Source organism: Acinonyx jubatus, chromosome A2 (genome assembly GCF_027475565.1).
Source record: "Acinonyx jubatus isolate Ajub_Pintada_27869175 chromosome A2, VMU_Ajub_asm_v1.0, whole genome shotgun sequence".
Lineage (NCBI taxonomy): Eukaryota > Metazoa > Chordata > Mammalia > Carnivora > Felidae > Acinonyx > Acinonyx jubatus.
This window is the reverse complement of record NC_069383.1, coordinates 152,820,970-152,842,364: the sequence shown is the minus strand read 5'-3', so window position 1 is coordinate 152,842,364 and position 21,395 is coordinate 152,820,970. Positions and strand designations below refer to the sequence as shown.

General features: G+C 53.8%; 1 protein-coding gene across 6 annotated transcripts in view; it reads right to left on the bottom strand.

Annotated features, from left to right (window-relative positions):
• Positions 1-21,395, bottom strand: part of UNC13A (unc-13 homolog A) — a 62,090-nt gene that overhangs the window by 6,392 nt on the left and 34,303 nt on the right. Inside the window, exons 19-40 of one of the 6 annotated variants that reach the window (XM_053219663.1) lie at positions 21,210-21,325; positions 19,964-20,127; positions 19,417-19,567; positions 19,032-19,100; positions 18,626-18,715; positions 18,273-18,407; positions 16,565-16,698; positions 15,158-15,243; positions 14,829-14,955; positions 13,968-14,064; positions 13,442-13,585; positions 12,582-12,665; positions 11,959-12,036; positions 11,648-11,736; positions 11,038-11,190; positions 9,723-9,846; positions 7,018-7,056; positions 5,804-5,833; positions 4,361-4,417; positions 3,910-3,990; positions 2,896-3,043; positions 1,710-1,766 (exon numbers count right to left, since the gene is read on the bottom strand). In XM_053219663.1, the coding sequence (XP_053075638.1) occupies positions 1,710-1,766; positions 2,896-3,043; positions 3,910-3,990; positions 4,361-4,417; positions 5,804-5,833; positions 7,018-7,056; positions 9,723-9,846; positions 11,038-11,190; positions 11,648-11,736; positions 11,959-12,036; positions 12,582-12,665; positions 13,442-13,585; positions 13,968-14,064; positions 14,829-14,955; positions 15,158-15,243; positions 16,565-16,698; positions 18,273-18,407; positions 18,626-18,715; positions 19,032-19,100; positions 19,417-19,567; positions 19,964-20,127; positions 21,210-21,325 (2,253 nt within the window). The other 5 variants (XM_053219665.1, XM_053219664.1, XM_053219666.1 and 2 more) reach the window with 5 other exon arrangements.

The window sequence follows — 21,395 nt, the reverse complement described above, 5'->3', positions numbered from 1 at the left end:
GCCATGGCTGCCCAGAGCATTCCCTGCCCACAGTTGCAGTGATTGGCTCAGGAATGGTCATGTGACCCACGCTGGGCCAATCAGAGTTAGCTCTGGGACTTTGGCTGCAACTCTGAGGAAAGACTCTTTGGTGCTAAGCTAGCAAGGCTGTCTCTGCCCAATGGGGGGAAAGCCTGCCTCACAGACGTCTCAACAGAGACCAGTGACCAAAGACATTGTTAGAGGCTCTGGATTCAGCTATTATTGGTGTCAGTGTAACCCTTAATCTTTCGGTTCCAGGCCCACAAATTCCCTAGTCTGCCTCTATTTCTAGCTACCAGGAATGCCCTGACTGATTGGTTCCGATGGGGGTCATTGAAGGAGCAGCTTAACACTCTCTGTCCCGTCCCTCTCTCTGTGGCTCTGGAAAGGGCATCCTGTGGGGCCTGAAACCTGTGACCGCCAGCACCCCCACCAGGCCCCTCCCCTGCCCCTCAGGAAGCTCCCCACACCTTGAGCGCCCCATGCATGGGGGAGGAAAGGGAGAGTCAGGGGTGGGTGCCCAAGGTTAATCCGGGTTACCTGGCATTGGGTAGGAAGTGACTGAGGCTCAGGGGGCAGAGAGGCCTGGAGACCCCCATCACCCCACTGCTGGGGCGTGCACCCCCCATCTTTGCCGCCCACCCCAGGCCACCTTCCTTGTCATTTCAGGCTTCGGTCCCCCCTCCCCCCACCAGTCACATGCTCAGCCTCACCTCCCCCACCCCCCAAGGCTGATGCTTCACAGCAAGCTCAATCCGGGCCAGACTGAGGGTGCCAGGGGGGGTAGTTGGGCAATGGTGGGTGGGGTGAGGGGTCAGACCATGGCCAGAGCTAGTAAGAAGGGGGAGGAGGGCAGTGCTGGGCGCCCCCATCCCGTAGTTTGCTGGCTCCAAGGGGAAGGGTCTCTGGGGCTTCCCTGTGCGTACCCCAATCCCATCCCTCCCCGACTATCTTCCCGTAGGGGAAGGTTCCTTGGGCAAGTGGCTTAATCTCCTTTGAGACTCAGCTTCCTCATCTGTGGAATGATGGACCATCCTGGGGGGCAATTGGGAGAAATCTTTTCAAAAATCCCTGAGAAATGCTTCTTGGCACAAGCGCTGGCCCAGAGTCAGAGCCTGAAAACCGTTAGTTTGCTATGCTTGGAAGAATGACATCAGTAATAATATTAATTAATTAATTAATAATAAAAGTAACAACAATACACTCGCTGGGAGCTACTGCATGTATGACAGGTCAGGAACTTCTCTACATTTAATTCATCTAATCCTAAAAACAATCTTACGAATTAGGGCCCCTGACGGTTCCCATTTCACAGATGAGAAAGCTGAGGCTCAGGGAGGCGAGATGCTCCCTGCAGGCGTCCGGCCCGCCCAAATGGCGGAGCTGGGATCATAGCTCACTGGGATCTGAGCCCACTCTTAACCGTGCAGGCGCTGTCCGGGGGACCGGGACCTGGCTTAAGAGATGCACCTAGGAAGAAGCGGATTCCGACTCGAATCGCTTCTCCTTCCCCACGTGGAACCAGCAAGCCGTCCTTCCCCCTCATCCACCTAGGCCCCCACAGCCGGTCCGGCCTGGACGGGGCCCGGCGGGCCGGGGAGGCGGAAGGACGGGCCTTTTACTAGCCGGGGCCGGGAGGGGCGCAGGCACCGGGCACCGGGCGGGCGGCGGGCGGCGGAGGCACGTACCCTTCTCAGGATAAATGTCTTCACTAAGGGTAAACCTAGTCCCTTTTCCACCATGGACTAATCACGGGGGAAGGTGGAGAAAGGAGGGAAGGGAGGGGTGGGGGGAGAGACGAGCGAGCGAGAGGCGAGGATGGAGGGCGAGAGTGTACGTGGCGGGGAGCAGGGGAGGCGCGGAGAGGGGGCGGCGAGTGAGAGGGAGGAGAAACAAGAGAGAGAGAAACGTCAGCTGCAGACGGACGGACAGACAGCCTCCCGCTCCGGGGGGGGGGGGGGAACACCAGGGACACTAAAAGCAGCAGCTTGGACTGGGCACGAAGCTGAGCACAGAGGCCTGACGCCCAGGGAGCGCCCCGGGCCCTGGGCTGACTGGAGGGGAAGGGGGCCGCTCCCCTCACCCCAGCTTCCGGCTTGCGGGCAACTCTCCCTCCTACCCCCCTGCCGGAGCTAAGCCTGGGTCAGCGGCCAAACATCTCTCCCTGGTCTTAGGGCCGGTTTTGAAAAGGGCGGGTCCTCAGGGAGGGGAACTAGGACCCTGGAGTCCTGCTCCCCTCAGCCCCAGCTGCTGTGTGGGAACTCAGAGAGGGACAGGAGACAGAGACAAGAGGAGAGAGAGAGAGAGAGAGAGAGAGAGAGAGAGAGAGAGAGAGAGAGAGAGAGAGGGAGAGAGAGAGAGAGAGAGAGAGAGAGAGAGAGAGAGAGAGAGAGAGAGAGAAAGCGAGAATTTGAGAAATGGAAACCCCCTCTCCGTCCACTCCTCCAGGCCGGGGCCCCGCCCATCCCTGGGACAGCCAATCATTCCTTTGCCGCGTGACGTCACCTGCCCCGCCTCCCCCCGCCCCTAAATGTCAACCACTCCCCGGGCCCTGCCCTTCAAAGCCGCGTCCTGGTGCTTTCAGTCGCTCCCTGGTCCTGGCCTTTCAAAGAGGTCCCGCGCCACAGCTTTCAATCCCCTCCTGGCCCCGTGATGTCATAGATTTCCCCCAGGAAATGCCAATCACCTCCTGGCCCAGTGACGTCAGAAGTCCCGCCCCCACGAGTTGTGGATCCCTCACTGGCCCGGTGACCTCACGGAGCTCGCGAGCGCCGGGAGCTGGTCAGTTGCCCCGGGCCGCGACGTCACAGAGGCGAGTCAGTGGCAGCCTCGCTGGGTAGGGGCTGGGTCGCCGCGCGCTAGGCCGCCGCTTACCCTGGGCCGATTGCGTCTGCACGAAGGTCTTGATGAGCAGGTCCGTGGCCTGCGTGTAGAGGGACAGGGCGTAGCGCAGGGACTGCAGGTCTGGGCTCTTCTCCAGGAAGGTCTTCTTGAGGCCCACGCCACCTGCGTGGAAGTATTGCTGTGGAGGACGGGGTGGGGAGAGGTGAGACCAGTTGGGCAGCCCCCATCCGCCCTCCCCAACTCCGCTGCCCTCCGGTGGTGACGCGCCCCGGATGGCCTGGGGGCCCTCAAAACACCCAAGTCGTGCTCTCCACTCCCCGACCTCCAACCCTGTCCCAAATCCACGGGTGGGCTTCCGGCACTCTCAAAGTAATACCCATGCCTCCCGCCTCTCCCCAAGCCTCTGTGGCCCCAACCCTGCAACCTCCCAGGCTTCTCTCCAAATGTCTTCCCTAGAACGTACCTGCCTCGGGGTCTTTGCATTTACTGTGCTCACTGATGGGGAGTCCCCCCCCCCACTTCAAACACCCCCATTTTGCCATGGTGGTCTTCCTCTGGGTAAGGTCTCGAGGAGCTTTCCCTGACCACCCTCCTTACTGTGTTGCGAACCCTGTTTCACTATAATTCTCTGTTGCAGCAAAAAATGTCTTCTAGAGTAATTTTCATGCTTTCTGTGTCATGGAGACCACAGTGTTCTTGCACGGGCTGGTCCTCTGCCTGGAATGCTTTGTTTGCTTTGCCTTGTGAACGCCTATGCATTCCTCAAGACCCACCTCCCACATGCCTTCTTTCAGAAAGCCCTCGCTTCTCCGTTCCCGGGCTCCCTCAATTCCCATCCTCCCTTCTACCCGGCCCTGACCCCACAGAGCTGGGGCTGTCCCCCCCGAACCTAGGGCTCCTCGGGGCCCCGCCATCAGCCAGCCTGGAGCTGACAGAAGAGTCATCAGGGGGTGTTTGTAAATTGGATACATTGAGGTGGGTTCAAGCCTAAGTCACACGCTCTGCCTGCTCCCCCTGGGATGACACAGGGGTGGGAACTCTCACCTTGATGGTGTCCAGGGCCAGCTCAACTACTGCACACTGCTTCGGGGTCAAGCTCTTGGCTTCTTCTCGTACCATGTGGTCCTGGATGGATGGAGAGAGGGCCCGGGTGGGCAGACCCACCTTAGGGATCTGCCTGTCTATAGGCCTCATCCCTGTAAAACTCTGAGGAGTTGGAGAGTGGGTCTGTCTTTTCATCACGATGTCCCTGGTGCCTAGCATGTGAGTGGCACACAACAGGGGCTCAATATTTGTTGAATAAACGACGTGTACCCTTGATCAAGCTGTATCTGAAGCCGAACTTTGCACATCTTTCCAACACAGTGGAGCAAATCAATTATGCTTCCGTCAGTCTGAGCAGGGTTTCTGTCCCTTGAGCATGTCACCATTCTGGGACCTCTCCCCCCAGGAAGCTTCCCCACCCCAATCTCCTGCCCCCCACCCCTGGCCTCACCTTGAGTTTAGACAGCTGACCCAGTTCTTTGGCTGCATTGAAGATCATCTGGGTTCCCTGCAGGTAACAAAGAGTCACAGCCAAGGTGAGCGTGGGGGTCCTCCAGACCAATCCCCACAGCCTTACTGACACCCCAGCCCTGGACACGATCTTAGTTTTTGTCCAGAGGCTCTGGGCAGGGCAATGGTTGTGTCCCAGGGACAGAGGCCTGGAGCTTCCCCCTCAGAAAGCGCTGAGGAGGAGGTGGTGACTTTGTCCTTGCAAATCCCAGTGTGGGCGCACTACCCACCCTCTCGCCTCCCTCAGGACCCCAGGTTTGTGGGACAGAGACGACAGAATGGGCAGCGAGGGGCCGTGGGTGTAGGGAGCCGTAGATGGTGTTTGTCGGTATGGGATGGGCTTCCCAGCCCCAAGTCAGGGGGTTTTGAGAAAACTGGGGGATGGGCTCTAGTGACCCCCGCCCCCAGCCTTCCCCGCCCCCTCCCTGGGCCCATTCCCTGTGTGGGCGAATTTCCCCAATAATCTGGGTAGCTGTTAGTCTGACCTTGTAAAGGGAAGAGTCCTCCCCACCCACACACACCTCGGTACCCATCCCCCACCCCACCCAAAACAGACACCAGCAAGATGGCATCCTGGTTATGGCCCCGATGAGCCGGGTGGGCCTGGGTTCAAATCCCAGCTCTGCTGTGTGGTCCTGGGCAAGTCACTTAACCTCTCTGAGCCTTCCCATCTAGTTGGGGGCCATTGTATCCACTTCACGGCTTAGCTGGGGCTCAGTCTGTCTTTGTTCAGTGTTCCCTGTTATTATCATTTGGTCTCAAGGTCATGAGCAGTGCTGGGGACAATGGTCCTGCCGCCTCCGATCGCTGTGCTGGGTGACCTGCGGCATGTCCCCGGCCTTTTCTGGGCCTCAGTTTCCTTCCCTGGTTAACAGGGGCACCTACGCTAGCTTGGGGGATGGGGGAGGCCTAAGTATCAATGAGGTAATGAGTCCTGCGTTTACTGGGCCCTGGGATGGTGCGGGGTCCTGAGCAGCGCGAGGCAGGGAGGAGGGCCATTCATAGCTGTGATCGTTGGAATCGTGTGGAGGGTCGACCAGCTGGCCGATGGGAGCTGGCCCTCCGGCCACTATTACTTTCATCCTGGCTGTCGCTACGCTTTCCATTCCTTGTCTGTGATGACCGGAGGCTGTCATGAGGTACAGTGACTCAGGAGCCCAGCCGTCTGGTCCTTGGTTCCCCCTGCCACCCCCTCCTCCCCTCCTGCCTCCCCCCCGCCCGCCGCCCCTCGCGAGCAAACCAGACAGACAAAGGAAGAAGAGACCACGGATGGGTTCACAGTGCGCCCCCCGAGACGGCACAGACCACAGAGGTGGAAGGAGGCACAGGGTGGGGAGGGGGTGGGGGGGTGGGAGCCAGACAGACAGTGACGGGCTGGTCTTACATCTGAGTGGCTTGGCAATTTCACCCTGCCCTGTGGAGAGAATCAGGCGGAGGTCAGAGTTTGGGCGGCTGATGGGAGGGTGCTCACTGGGGTTTCCCTGCCCCCTGAAAGCACAGTTCCACTGCCCGGCCCACAAGCTGCCCTCCCCCCCCCCCCAGCTCCTGGATCTAACGCTGGGCCCCCTCCTCAGCTAGGCACCTTCCCTTGTCTCCCACTGGGAGCTGGGGGGCTAGACGCCCGGACTAGCCAGGAGGCTAGAACCAGCCTGTCACCTGGGGACAGCCTGCCCAGGGATGAGGCGCCTTGGGGAGGAGGAGAGGAGAGAAAGGGCTTGGGTTTCTCTCCTCCCCCAACTCCCAGGACTCTTCCCTGGGAACCCTGGCTCTCAAAGAAACGTACTTCCAGGTACCACAAGTTCCCTCAGTGTAGAGAAACGCACCCAAGCACGTCCACGCAGGTGCAGAGAGTTTATGCCCCCTCATACACACACACACCTGGATCAGCATACAACACACACACACACACACACACACTCACACACTAAAATACACACGTGCACTCCCAAACGCTTGCACACATGTGCACAATCACACACATCAACTCACACACTCTCACCCCCACACGGATGCACTTGCATGTAAATGGTGCCCCCCAAAAGGGCTACATGAGTGAGTAGGGAAGCCCTACAACCCATGTTCACGTAGCAGAGACCCCTCTTGTGTGCTCACAGGGATGACAGTTCCTGCGTGAATTGCACAGCAAGGGCAACTGTTCATGTGCTGGCACAGCTCCCGTCTCCTTACAACAAACACCCGTTAGAACAACAACAAAATCTACATGAACAACAAGGCATGTCTCAGTCGAGGGCTGCGGTCCAGCATCTGGGGCCCTTCTTGAAGCCACAGGATTTCAGCGGAACCCAGCGCTGAGATAAGCTCTCTGGGTCTTGTTATGAGAGGGAGGGAGCTGTTTGCATATGTTTGCGTACACATTTGCCCACACGTGCACCCAGACTCCAAGCCACGTCCCTGAAGAATCAACTCGTCTCTGACTTCTGGTTTTGTGGGAGTTGGTTAAGACACCTGCCTTTTACCTGTGATCCCCAGCTGACCTTCCTGCCCATGCCAATGAACACACACACACACACACACACACACACACACACACTCGGACCCCAGAGCTCAGGACCTCAGCACAGATGAGGCCCTCATTACCTTTTCTAATCCCTTGCCATGTTTTCTCAAGAGGGTGCCCTGCAGAGACAATGTCACAGGGTGATCAACCTGGCAAGCCATGTGGGGTGGGAACCCAGGGTGATCACATACGTACTCATGGGGACAGGAGGTAAGGGGCATCTAATACCGCACAGGGGGCTGATGGCTGGGTTGCATGTGTGTGTGCCTCAATGATCAACTCTTAAAGGCTGTAAGAGAGTCAGAGAGACAGGGAAGAGAAAGAGAGGAAAAACAGAAATACAGAGCCAGAGAGAAAGAAGTCACTGCCAAAATATAACCCATTTACGTTTACTGTATATATGAGGATCTTGTTGCTTGGGTCAACAGGAGAACAAATGGGCTCCAAATTCAGACAGACCTGAATTTGAAACCTGACTCTGGCCTACGTTTACTACGTGGCCTTGAGCAAGTGACTTCTCCTCTCTGAGCCTCAGCTTCCCTCATCTGCAAAATAGGAACAATAATATCCACCTCACTCAAAGGGTTGTCATGAAGGTGGCCTGTAACATCAGCTATGAGGTCTGGCATACAAGGAATCATCAATAAATGTGAATCCCTGGCCCCCTGGGTGGCTTAGTCGATTGAGTGACTGTTGGTTTCGGCTCAGGTCATGATCCCGGGGTCATAGGATCAAGCCCCACATCGGGCTCTGTGCTGAGTGTGGAGCCTGCTTGGGATTCTGTCTCTCTCTCTCCCTCTGCCCCTCTCCCCTGTTTATGCTCCCCCCCTCTCTTTAGCGGGGACGGAGTGACTCCCCTTAGCTCCTTGCTGCCACCAAGTGGTTACAGCCAAAGATCCAGACTGCAGCCACCAAGAAGTGAGACAAGTACGTGCAAACTTTGGACAGGTGACATCTTACGACGACCTGTCTTGCCCACAAAGGGAGATCTCTGCCCTCCTATGTGTCTACATATTGCCTCCGCCAACAATAATATTAGCTCTAATTTTAGTGACCACACAGCCTAAGCTAGTCACGGAGATGAGCACTTTAATGCATCATCCCATTTGGTTCTCACCACAACCCTCAACAGAGTTACTGCAGTGAACCCCTTTTTCCAGACAAGGAAGTGGAGGTTGAGAGGTGAAGTGACTTCCCAAGGTCACAGAGAGAGTGGCTGGGCTGGGATTTGACGCCAAGATGGCCTGACACAAAGTCACGGATGCTACCTCCCACCTGGGTGCCTGGGCGTGTGCCCGCGATTCATGTGGTCGTGGGGCGGGACTGGGAAGGCAGAGGTGGTAGGTGGTTCTGCACTGAGCAGCCGAGTGGGGACCCAGATGGTGAGGGCCTGTATTTTGGGAGGCTGCTAGCAGTTCAGAGCCCAAAGGGGAGGTCAGAGCGACTCCGTCGACTTTTAACCTCCTTCTAGCTTCAGGGAGAGACTGATACCCTGCTGGAGTCCGAGAATATGGGAGGAAGGGTGATTTCCAACCAAAGGACGAGGTCAGATGGGAAGGTCCTGGGCTCGGGGTTTGGGGTTTGGGAGGCGGAAGGTAGGTCCTCTCTGCTTCTAACGGGGCGGGGTGGGCGGGCGTGGCCTCCCTCCCTCCAGGCCCCGCCCCCTCCCCATGCCCCGCCCCAGACAGACACAGGCACATCTAGGCGGGAGGTGGGACAGTGGGTGGGGGGCCGGTGGGTGAGGAGGGGGCGCTGGGTGGGGTGGGTGCAGCCACGCGGTGGGCCGAGTCCAGACACAGAGCGGACGGACAGACAGACGGACAGAAGGGCCTCTACTTACGATCATCTGTCAGCCGCGATGGGGGCGGGGCGGTGGGGGAGGGGGGAATAAGTCACCATGAGTCTCCCAGGAAGGTCAGGGAGGGGGCGGAGACGGCACCGAGGGGCGGACCCCGTGCCCCTGCCCAGCCCAGAGGAGGCAGGCGGGTGGTCGGAGGTCCGAAGCCTCCCCCACCAGGGTTGCCTCCTGGTGGCCCTGCCCATCCTCCCCAAGCCCCCCTCCTGTCCACCCAGGAACGCCCTCTCACTCCGTGCTGTGCCATGAACCCGTGTGCCATTGCTGTCCTCAGGCCCCCACACCTCCCGGGAGGAACCCACTCCCAACCACGCCCCACTGCAGAGGTCTCGGGTCCCCCACTCCCTCCTGGAAGCCTGATCCCTGGGGATCACGACCTCTGGGCTGTTCCCAGAAGGGTTCCAGAGGCATGGCCCTGGTCTCTGGATGAATGCTGACCTCTGCTTGACTTCTCTGACCTTGGATGCTCTCTGTGACCTCTGATTGACCTCTGGGAGCCCTCTGTCTCTGATCTTTGAAGTCCATGGTGTCTCCCCTCCTTGTCTCTTGATTGTCTCCCCTCCTTGTCTCTTGATTGACCCCCCAAGAGCCCTCCAATGTGCACACTGACCCATATGCCCTGTGTGATCCATGGATGGCCATGAGCCCCAAACTGACCTCTTTATTTTCTGGGTGACCTCTGACCTTCGTAAGCCCTCCTGACCCACGGGCGGCTTCTATGTCCCCTTAGACATCTCTTAACTCTACTTGACCTCTTTTTATATATCTGACCCAGGCATGACCTCTTTGACTCTTTGATGACTTTTGACCCGTATATGACCTCTCTGATCTTTGAATGGCCCCACTGACCTCTGAGCCCCAATGCCTTTGGCATCAAGTTCTCTGGGCTCCCACAGGGGAGGTGGCCCAGGGATCCCCTGTGGGCCTCACCGTCTGGTCGGTGAGAGGTGGCAAGACGATGGTCTTCTCCATGGTGTTCATGACCAGCTTCCATAACTCCTTCAGCACCCGCTTCAGCACCGTCTTCTCGCAGATTTTGGCAAAGAGAGTCAGGCTGGAAGTGAGGGGCAGATCTGAGAGACAGCCCAGCTGGCCCTTAACCCACAGAGCCCCTTTCCCTCAACAAATGTGGGAAAGGACTCCATGGACCCACCAGAGGGCACAGAGCCTCTACAGGGACCCCTGGATGGTCAGCCTGATGGAACTATGGTGTATGATACATGTGAAGAGTGAATGGCAGGTGGACAGGCCAGCAGGGGCCAGACTGGAAGGGGACTCAACACCTGGGAGGAAGGCCCGGGCCTTCGGATGAGGGCAGTGGGGAGCCATGGAGTGTTCGAGAGAGACACAGCCAGACTTTCCTGTTGGAAAGAACAGAGTCGGGGGCAAACTAATAGGAAGGCTGGAGACTAGGGACTGTGAAGGGGCTGGGGCCATGCTCAGGAGAGAGAGGGAAGGGGAATGATGGGAAGAGGGAAAACAACAGGGGCGCCTCGGTAGCTCAGTCAGTTAAGCGTCCGACTCTCCGTTTCGGCTCAGGTCACGATCTCATGGTTTTGTGAGTTCGAGCTCCACATCGGGCACTGCGCCGACAGCGTGGAGCCCACTTGGAATTCTCTCTCTCCTTGTCTCTCTACCCCTCCCCTGCTCACACTGTCCCTGTCTCTCTCAAAATAAATAAATAAAAGTTAAAAGTTTTTTGGCAAAACAAAAGGAAGGAAAACAACAAAGAATCCGTGATTGGATGTGTGGGGATCGAAGGAGACGGGGTAATCCACCATGACTCACCCAGCAACTGACCCACCCATCCAAACTATCCCTCCCCCAACTTCCTTTAATGGCCCCTCCATATTTTTCCTTCCCCCTTCCTCCCTGGCTCCTTCCCTCCCAACTATCCTTCCATCCATCCATCCATCTTCCTATCTCCTTTCCTTCCTTCTTTCCATCCTCTCATCTACACTTCCATCCACTTATTTCAATCGATTGATCCATTCGTCCATCCATCCATCCATCCATCCACCCATCCAACCACCATCCACTCACCCTTACAAATATTTCCTCACCAGTCCTTCCGATCATTTACCCACCCATCTTCCCATCCTTCATACCTCCACCCACCCATCCAAACCATCCAACCACCACCCAGCAAACATGCCCCTAGTGTCCCCTCCAGGTCAGCCCCGGGTTTCTGAGGTCCCATCCCTGACCACCCCCTGGCTGTCTCAGTCCACCCAGCCCGACTCACTTGCTGTCCAGCAGGTCCATGATGGGTTGCAGTACATTGTCAGCGTCCTGGGCCACGCTGCTGCAGGCACTGGCTGGTACGTTGCCCGTGCCCTTCACCTGGCTGAGGATGTCACCCATCTGCTTGACACACTCCTCGATGTGTGGCTGGAAGCTGGGGGCACAGGGGGTGGAGCTCAGGCCAGGCTCTCCAGGCCTCCCAGAGAAAGGGTCAGACGAGGCCTCAAAAGCTGACCCGTGGACCTTGATGTTTTATCCCAAGCATCACAGAGGCATGGCATATCACTGAGCAGGGGAGGGGATGGTGTGAAATAGCAGAATTGGGCACTGTGCTGAGACATTTACTTGTGTTGTTTATTTCATTGCACAGTCCTACCCAGGCACTATTTTCATCCCCACTTTATAGATAAGTAAAGTAAGGTTCAGAGAGGTTGAATGACTCACCCAAGGCTATATAGCTAGTAAGTGGGAAGCCAGGATCGAACTCAGGTCTAACTCCAAGCCTGAAGTCTTCACCACTAACTACATCTGCTGAGTCTCTGGATGCCCCAGGCTCAGAGGTCTGGGGGCTGCCCCCTCTTGTCTGCTCCCAGCCCTAGAGGTGCCCCCACCTGGTAGCAAACACCCGGCTGAGCTCGTCCAAGACATTGTTGAGTTTCACCTGGAGCTCCTTCAAGATGTCACTGGCCTCAGCATCCAGCTGAGGAGGGAGAAGGGACATTAGATCAGGTTTACAGAGCATCCACATAAGTGGGGCATTTGCCCATCCAACCCAGGGAAAGAGATCCCAAAGGGCTGGGGAGGAAACGGGCACAGATAGTGAAGCTTCTTGCTTGGGTCTGAGGGAGTGGTTGAGCTGGAATTCATCAACAGCCTGCAGGGACACGGGGGAGATGGTGACCCTGCCCAGGCCTCGCCTTACCTCCTTTCCTCCCATGGCTTCGAACATCTTCTCCAGCTGCACTCGCAGCTGCTGAGTGTTGTTCATGAGGATGCAGGGCTGGCGGTGCAAACAGAGCAGAGATTCAGGACTCAGGATCCCTCCCCAGAGCCTCCCCCATCCGCTGCCGGGGACCCCGGGATGGTTTCAGGGTCTGGGTCCAGAGAAAGCTGGGGTCCCATAGGGTCATCTGAGAATGGAAGACAGCCTTGGGATCAGATTCCTGGGAATGTTGGGGAGGACGGTCTCTGGGGATTGGCAGGGGGAATCAGGGCCCAAGTAGCTCCTCCCCAGAGGGGGGCTGGCTTCTGGGAGCAGCGGGAAGGGGAGAGTTCTTGTCACACACCTATATTCTCCTACGTGGTCTCAAAGCTTTGCAAGCTCACATCCATACACCCTGAAGGTTTCATTCACAACAACCAGACAGTGACACACTGAAGGCACGTGCCCTCACCTCCAGATCCCCTCAGACACACACAGCCAGGTACACGGACACACACAGTTGGACATACACAGACAGAAGTATCAGAGCCCAGGGAAGGATGAGCCCTTGGGGGTACAGAATGGGGATGGGAGGGGACGGGACAGGGACCCCCAAAGGTCACCACTTTCTCCTTCTCCTTGGAGCAGTAAGAGGCGAAGTCCTTGGAGATGATGTCTGCATACTGGAGGAGCACATTACTGATGGTCTGGGGAGGATACAGATGTGGGGGAAGAACAGGAGCTGGAGTTAGGCAGGCTCTTCAAGAGCCACTAGTGAGATCAGGGATGAACCCAAACCCCTATGAGCACTCAAGAGGGACCCATTTGATGGGCGAATTCTCCACCCAGGATGACCATCACAACCAAGAGGAGACACCACCAGGTAAAGATGATTATTTTATGTAGAGCCAGCTTTTTCACAGAGCAACCAACCATCATACTAACCCAGCTCCAAGCATGAGCGCGACTCAACCCCAAATGGAATCCCAATTCTTACTTGCAGTCCTCAACTTCAACCCAGCCTAAAGCCAATTAGCTGGAACCCTCAAACCCAGTTGGATGGTCTTGACTTCCAAACTCACCCCAAGACCCACCCAAATTCTACATAAATCCCAACACTCACTCCAACCTCAATGCCAAATGGAATCTCAATCCCAATAGTAACCCTAAACCCAACCCCAACTTCAACCCCATCTTCAACCTTGACCCCAGCTCCAAATTCAATTCCAACTGTAACCACAACCCTGACCTCAACCTCAACCTCAACCTAAACACTGTCCTCAACCACAACTCCAACACTGATGTCAACCCCAACCTCAATCCCACTGATATCACCAACCCCAACTTTGACCTCAGTCCTAATCTTAACCCTGCCCCTGACCTGGACCGCAATCCCAATCTCAAGTGCAACCCCAACCCTGACCCTATCCCAATCCCATCCCTCCCCTGGACTCCATTCCCAACCCCACCCACACTCCCGCACCTTGGCAAAGCGCCTCATATAGTGCCCCACGATCTGGGGGTCAGGGCACTCGAGTTTCTTGATGATCTCAAAGCTCTGGTTGAGCTGGGAGAAGACGTCCACCACGGAGCAGGAGAACAGAGCATGCTCTGAGGTCTGCTGGAACTGTAGGGGTGGGGAGGCCATGAGGGAAAAGAGAGGGGTCAGAGCCAGACAGTCCCTAGAGTCCAACCCTCCCACTCTTCATGGGGAAAGCCAGAGACCAACTGCCCTGGGGTGAGATGGACACTGTGGAAGGGTGACTTAGAGGTGGACACAGAGACTATGGATAAAGAGAGTGGGGCTTCCAGCTGGACGAACTCTTTCATTTGTTGAGTGAACAAAAAACTTTCAAAATCATGAACAAGATGAAGACGATAGTCACCTTTCAGAGACTGGCTTCATCTCAAGGGCAAGTTTTGCCCCCATATTGGGTCCCAATGGACCCCAGAGGGAGCAAGACCACTGTGGGCAGACTAGGGGCTTGGTCATGGGTCAGTCTCCTCACCCCATCCTTCTTGTCTCGCTCCAGGGCCCCATGCAGGAAATCCCGGGACACCTCCTCATTCTCATCCAGCCACTGGATGACAAAGGGCTCAAACCACCTGGAACAGAGAGCAGGAGTGAGGTCTTGCCACCTCTTGTCCCCTGGCCCTCTGCTTTGCCTGGTTCTGGATGGTACTTGGGCAGGTCCTCCTCTCCCTTGAACTCACCCTGTGGCCTCCGGTGGGGGGGCTACTCCCTGCTTCCCTACCCCACCAGGCCTCGGTTACTTCAGCCATGAAATGGACCTCATGACCACTGTCAGAGAAAGGCCCATACTTGCAGGAACCATGGTTCAGATAAACGACCCATGGGTAAGGGCATTTACTCTCTGGGATCCCATTACCTGTACAACAGAGGAGTATCTATCCCACAGTGCTGCTGTGAGCGTGAATGACACAACGTATGGTAGGTCCTCGGTAAATGGTGACCACCATCCTGCTCTCCAACACAGCCCGTGAGTCAGACATCCAGAGTTCAAATCCTGGCTCCGTCACTTATTGGATGTCACCTTGGGCAAGTCCTTCGGCATTTAACTCTCCATTTCCTCATCCACAAAATGGGAATTATAACGCTCCCATCTTATAGAATCGTCAAAAGGATTAAATGAGAAAAGGCACATAGGACTGCTCAATGCAGTTCCTGATACTTATGAATATTAATTGGGCTATAGGAGTCCATAGTCTAATGGCTGAAAATAGAGAATACTAGGTTTGCACCCCACTGTGACCCTGATGCCTAGGGAACCCTGAGTAGGTCAGCCCTCATCTCTGGGCCTCCGTCTAGCTGTCAGCACTACGGTTCTGGCCTGGGGCAAGGGACTTACGCAGGGTACTCAGGCACGCGGTCCTTGAAGGCAGGAAGCTCTGCCACATACTCGTTATATAGCCACTTGACCTTGAAGTGTAGGTTCATGTAGTCAGCACTCTTACACAGGCGATGCTTGTCATGCTCTGGTAGGGGGAGAACGGACGTGGCTCAGTCAGGAAAGTCTCCACCTTCTGTCTTGGCAGCACCTGCTCTGGCCATCACAGGTGTCCAACCTCAAGCTTGAGGGTCCAGGACACTCACAGCCTTGGAGGGGATACTGAGGCACAGCTACCTACTGTAGCCAGGCTGGCAGACATGGGAATTGTGTGTTGGGGGGGTACTTACCCTCCATGGCATACTTCATGTCCTGGGCAAACAGGTTCCACATCACTTCAGCACTGATTTTACCCACGTTCAGCTCCTGGGGAAACCTGGTGAAGGTCATGGAAGTATGAAACCTTGGCAGATGGAAGCAAGATGGCACAGGCTGCTTTGGCCTTCTGACCCAGAGGGTAGTGCAGGACAGGCAGAGGGATCTGGATTCAAGCCCCCTCAAAGCCACTGCCTTGCTGAGTGACTCTGAACTGAAGCCCTGCTTCTCCCTGAGTCTCCATCCATCTATCTCTCTATCCCTCCATCCACTCATTCACCCAGCTTTCTACCCACCCATTCACTCACCCATCTGTCTATCCACTCACCCATTTCTCTATCCATCCATCCATCTCTCCATCCAATCAGCTATCCATCCATTCCTTTATCTACCCATTCATCCTTCCACCAATCTATCCATTCATCAACCTATTCATCCACTCAGTATATCCCCATCTCTCCATCCAACCAGCTATCCATCCATTCCTTTATCTACCCATTCATCCTTCCACCAATCTATCCATTCATCAACCTATTCACCCATTCAGTATATCCCCATCCCTCCATCCATCCATCCATCCACCCGTCCATCTCTCCGTACAGCCATCCATCTCTCCATCCAATCAGCTATCCATCCATTCAGTCATACATATCTCCATCCATCTTCCCATCCATCCATCCACCTTTCAGTCCATCAATCCCAAATCCCTGATCTTAGCTGAATATCTAACTAACCAAGAGATACTGGCACACCAGAGTTAAGAGCCCCTCTAGCACTCAGGGATAAATAAGACACAACAGTTCATTCAGCTAACATAGATGAAAACTCTACAGATACATAAATCCATATAAAACTGTGTACATATTCACACACAATTACACAATATGCAATATTGTATATTGAAGTGCATTCCACAATGGTACGCATATATACAATATACATTTAAACCCATAGGCCACAACTATACACAGAATTACCTCCACACACAAGATATAATGCAGTTTAAATGTAAAACATTTGGTGGAGTATTTAACACACATTAAATACTTGAACAACACTGCTTATTGTTATTTACGAGCCTACACTATTATATACATGTGTACACATTTTTATTCACACAAATCAACATGTACAAAATACATATCCGATTATACCAGTGATTCTATACATACACACAGTTTTATGTTTCTGTTTATAAATTATGCCATATTTCATTCAGGCACAACCACACCTACAGTTGCCTCCACATACGCGTCATTTTACGTGTGATTAGACACGGTCGCCTTTACACATAAGAAACAAAGTTGTGTACACACACACACATACACACACACTATAAACATACACCTCCGGATAATTAACTGCGCGGATGCACAACTCACTGGTTGAGGCAGGGAGTGTATGAATTCTTGTCTTCCTCAATGATGGACACTATGAGAGTGATCAGCTTGGACCAGAAGTCAAGGTTCTTGATGCTGGGTCCCTGTTCCTCTGGGGGAACTTCTCCTTTCTTAGCCTGGGAGGGGCAATGGAGAGATTGGCCAGAGGGGTCCAGGGGTGGGTGCCTCAGTTAGTTCATTATTGAGGGGTAGGAGGTTAGTGAGGAAGGGGCCCTGTCCATAGTGTGTGGTTCAAATGGGAAAATTGCATGAAAAGGAACTGAACTCTTGTAAACTGGTCTAAACAGAGCTCATGCCCCTGCAGCTCAACAAAGCTTAATTAGACTCAACTCATAAAATTGAATAGAACTGAATTCAGCTGAAAAAACCTGAAGCCCATGAAACCAAATGGAACTGAAATGAATGCCAATCAGGCCCACTTAGCTTAACAGATGGAGGTTCTCAGAGTCAATTCAGCGAAACTGAACTTGGGCCAATTACACTGAGTGGAGTGGAATTAAACTCCACTGGATTGAATTAAACTCAAATGAATTCAATTGGATTGAACCTAATCAACTCATCCAAGAGCAACATCATCCTAAGTCAAAATAATGGAAATAAATAGACTTGAACTCAACCCAACCGAAACTAATCTAATTCAACTTAACCAAGTCATCCCAATCCAACTCTACCTACTCAACTCAACCTAATAGCCTCAGGCCAGCTCAATCCAACTGTAGTCAGTCAATGAAAATGGATGAAGCTAAATTCAACTGAAACAAACCCAACTCAACCCAACTCATTTGAACTCAACCATACCCAAGGCAACAATCCAGCGTATCCTAACTCAAGTCAACTCAACCCAGTCGAGAATAACTTCAGTTCAACTGAATAGAAAAAAAAAATGGATTTTTGCTCAAGGAAACTCAGCTTAATCCCACTCAGTTCTGCTCACTAATTAGCCAAGAGCAATTTTAAGTCACCTGAAAAGAAATAAATGAAGCTGAACAGTTTATAGTTAAACCAAACTCAACCCAATTTAATCCACTGCACCTCAACCCAATTCAATTCAAAGTGACTTGATTTCAACTCAAGGGACTGTAAATGAATGGAATGAAATAAAATCTCACTAAATTCAGCTTATCTTATCTCCTATCAGAAGCCCAAGGTGAGGCAGGGGTCACCTTAGCTCCCACAGACTCTTGCAATTCCTCCACCCCAGGGCTAATCATCCTAGGTTGTGAATTTCCGATGTATACATCTTTCCCTTCTAATAAGCCATGAGCTCCTTGAAACCTTATTGACAATCCTGGGGCATTATATGTGTAGACAAACACATATTAAAAGATCTCAAATAAACTGACTTGAAATGGCCCAAACTGAATTTTACTCAAAAAATTCAATTCAACTCAATATTTAGAACAGTGATTCTATCCTAGGCACACTGTATGCCTAACTCAACTAAATTCAGCTAAAACTGAATTTATTGAGCATCGATTGTGTATCAGGTGCCAAGCACTTACCTACACTCTATCTAAAGGTTGCAGTTCATTGAATCTTCTCTTCAATCCTGAGATATGGGTTTATGACCTCATTTTACAGAGGGAGATACTGAGGCTCAGTTAAACCGCTTGAGAAGGGGAAGATCTGGAACTTGGTCAGGGCCTGGTTGGTATCCCCTATTCCTTTCTGCTTTATCTGGGGTCCTCACCGGATCTGTCTGGTATTCCCGGCTATAGAGTTCATGACAGTTGTTGAAGATGTACTCATAAGTAGAATTGAGGCAGGCTTTCACGCAGTCTTTCACCACTTGGCTGGCTCGGGGTGGGCTCTGGAGTTCTTGCACCTAGAGGGAGGGAGACGGGCACGAGTGGGCACAGCTGGGACAGGAGGTATGCAGGAAATGGCTACAAGTAGTTATGAGGTTAAGGAAACGTAGCAGGATGAAAGCAGAGGGTCACTGAGAAAGGGCACATTTCTCCAAGAGAAACGTTACTCGGTTAGGAGCTGAGAGTCCTGGAGAATGCCCCTTGGAGAGCTAATGGCACCGGGTCCCCTTCTTACCTTCATCCGAAAGAAGGTGATGCTGGTGAGAAGGTCCACAGTGGATTTGAGGTCCTGGAGTCTCTCTGGGCTGCTGGCTGGGAAGTTATTCTGTTGGAAGGGAGAAGAGAGGTTGGGTTATGAAGAAGGCTGGGTCGGGGTAGAGTGTTTTAGGGGAAATACAAGAGCTCCCAAGTTCCAGGAAGTGGGTGGGAGGTCCATGAGAACACCTTGAAGCAACTAGGGTGGGGGCTGGTTGGATGCACCAAGCACGTTGGGCAGGTGCTGCCCATCTATGTGCACACATGTCAAAGGAACACATTCCACGTGTTAAGATGGGTCCTCCCATGTGCACACCTGCTGGGAGCTCTCCCTTCCAGGCACACGCGTGTAGGAGCAAGCAAGTCATTATGGGTGCACTTCTCACCCGATACATGGAGAGGTCGATCCGAAGGGAGTTGTGCAGCTGGTCCAGAAGCTTGACAAAGCGCTCTTTCTGAGGAGGCAGAGGAGGAGGATGGACAGAAGCAGGGACATGGGGGGTCGAAGCAGGGACATGGGGGTTGAGGTGGCTGCCATATAGGGGGAGAGCTTACTATACACTAAGTGCACCCCATCCATCATCGAAATGGGCCTTCACAATATCCATTTCCATTCTATGAGAGGTAAACTGAGGCTCAGAGAGGACAAGTGACTGGTGCAGAGTCACAGAGCAAGTCCGGTCCAGATTGGAGACCACGGAGTCACACAGGGTCCGACCCGCACAGGGTTGGGCTCGCCCTCATCCCCCAGCCCTGGTCCCCGGGACTGACCCCAAAGTTGGAGGCAGCGAAGCGGTCAGAGGCGGACACGTTGGTGGAGGCGGTGGTGTGCGCGTAGTAGGCATTGATGTTGGCGAGAAGGGTGCTCATGACGGCGGGCACCCCGGGACACATGTACTTGGAGGAGAGGCAGGCAAAGTGGCTGGTGGGAGGGAGCGGGAGGAATTGGGCTTGGCATCCAGCCAGGACAGGCAGTGTTCCCCCCAGAATGCCTCCAAGACAGCATCTGTGAGGGACTCCCTCTGACCCCTCAAACCATTCCCTCTGCCTGATTGTGTCTCCCAAGTTTCTCTCGGTCTCCTCTCTGGGTTGCCCTATCTCTGCCTCTAACTCTGACCCTCACCCTGTCACTTTAGCTGCCAGAAACTGCACTTTCCTAACCTCCAGGGGATTACAGGATGCCCACCACACCCACGTCCTCTCTGGCTCCTTCTCTCAAAAACCCTTCCACCCCAGATCTGTCAGTGTCTGCTAGGGAACCCCCTCACCCCGGTTTCCTGCACCTTGCCCTCAAGTCCGCCCCAGCCTGCAGCCTCACGTCATGGCTTGGTAGATGGACTCAACGCCGTAGCGCATGGCAAATTCATCCACAATCTCCTGGGCTGTCTCATCATAGTAAACCTTCCAGGCGTCATCACCCTTGGCATCTGGGATCTTCACAACCCCGTTGTTCTGCACGTCTGTCACGAAGTGGAACAGGTTCTGCCACCGAGAGGGAGAAGGCATCGTGAAGAGTGCAATGAGGCACAAGGGGTCGGAGACCCCAGGCTGGAGGCAGCTTACATCATCCATCCGTTTGTTTATTCATCTACGCTGATTTATTCATTTATTTATTGATTTATTGATTGATTCATTGATGCATTGATTTATTGATTTATTCATCTACGCTGTCATCCACCCATCACCCATCAACTCTCGCAATTACCAAAACATTTCACCAATCCACTCATCTGTCCTTGTAACAATTCAACCACACAACCATCCGTCTGTCTGTCCGTCCACTCATCTACCCATCCATCCACTTGTCTACTCACTCATCCATCAATCCAAATACTCCAAAACCTACCTATGTACTCCTCTATCCTTTCGTACATTTATCCGTTTGTCCTTCCATCCAAGCATCTATCTAAACATCTGTCTGCCTGACCATTCATACACTCATCCACCCACCCAACCCATTCAACTACCCAAAACTTCCCCCACGTGCGAATCCTCCCTTTTAATAATTCAACCACACATCCGTCCATCCCATACATCTACCCACAACTTTGTCTATCCAGCAATGCATCCATCCGCCCATTCAACCATCCATCATCTATTTACTACCCATCAATTTATCCACCCATCCGTCTTTCCACCAATCCGCCTATGCAACTGCCCCAAATCCACTCATCTCTACTTTCAATAGTTCAACTCCACATCTGTCCGTCCGCCCATCCTTTTATCCACCCATTATGCATGTGGCCATTCAACCAATCATTTATTCACTCAAAAACTGAGTCATCTCCAGGAGCCCCCTGTTCGGGTCTGGGACGGGCGAAACACCTGGAGCTGGGTAGTGAGAGTCTGCCTGGAGGTCAAGGAGGGCTTCCCAAAGGAGGGGGCCCTGAAGTTGGATGGAGAGGGAGGAGTTTTCCAGGCAGTAGGAATGGCATGGGGGATAGTCTTTGAGGCCCAGAGAGTATGGATGGCGTGGCTGGAAACAGGAAGATGGAGCTGGGGTGGTCGGGGATGGGAGGAGATCGCAGTGAGCTGTGAAGGCAGGGAGGGGCGTTGGGCCTCACCTCGTGTAGACAAGTGTACTGGACATGGTAGGGGGCCACCTTTTCTTCGCCTTTGATCTCCACACTGATGTGTAGCCGGATGGCACCTGATACGGCGGATTTGTCAGTCCGCTTGTCTGCAGAACAGAAGGGGACCTCTGCGTCAGACCTTCCCAGTGTAGGCCTGGGATATTCTAATGTATGCAT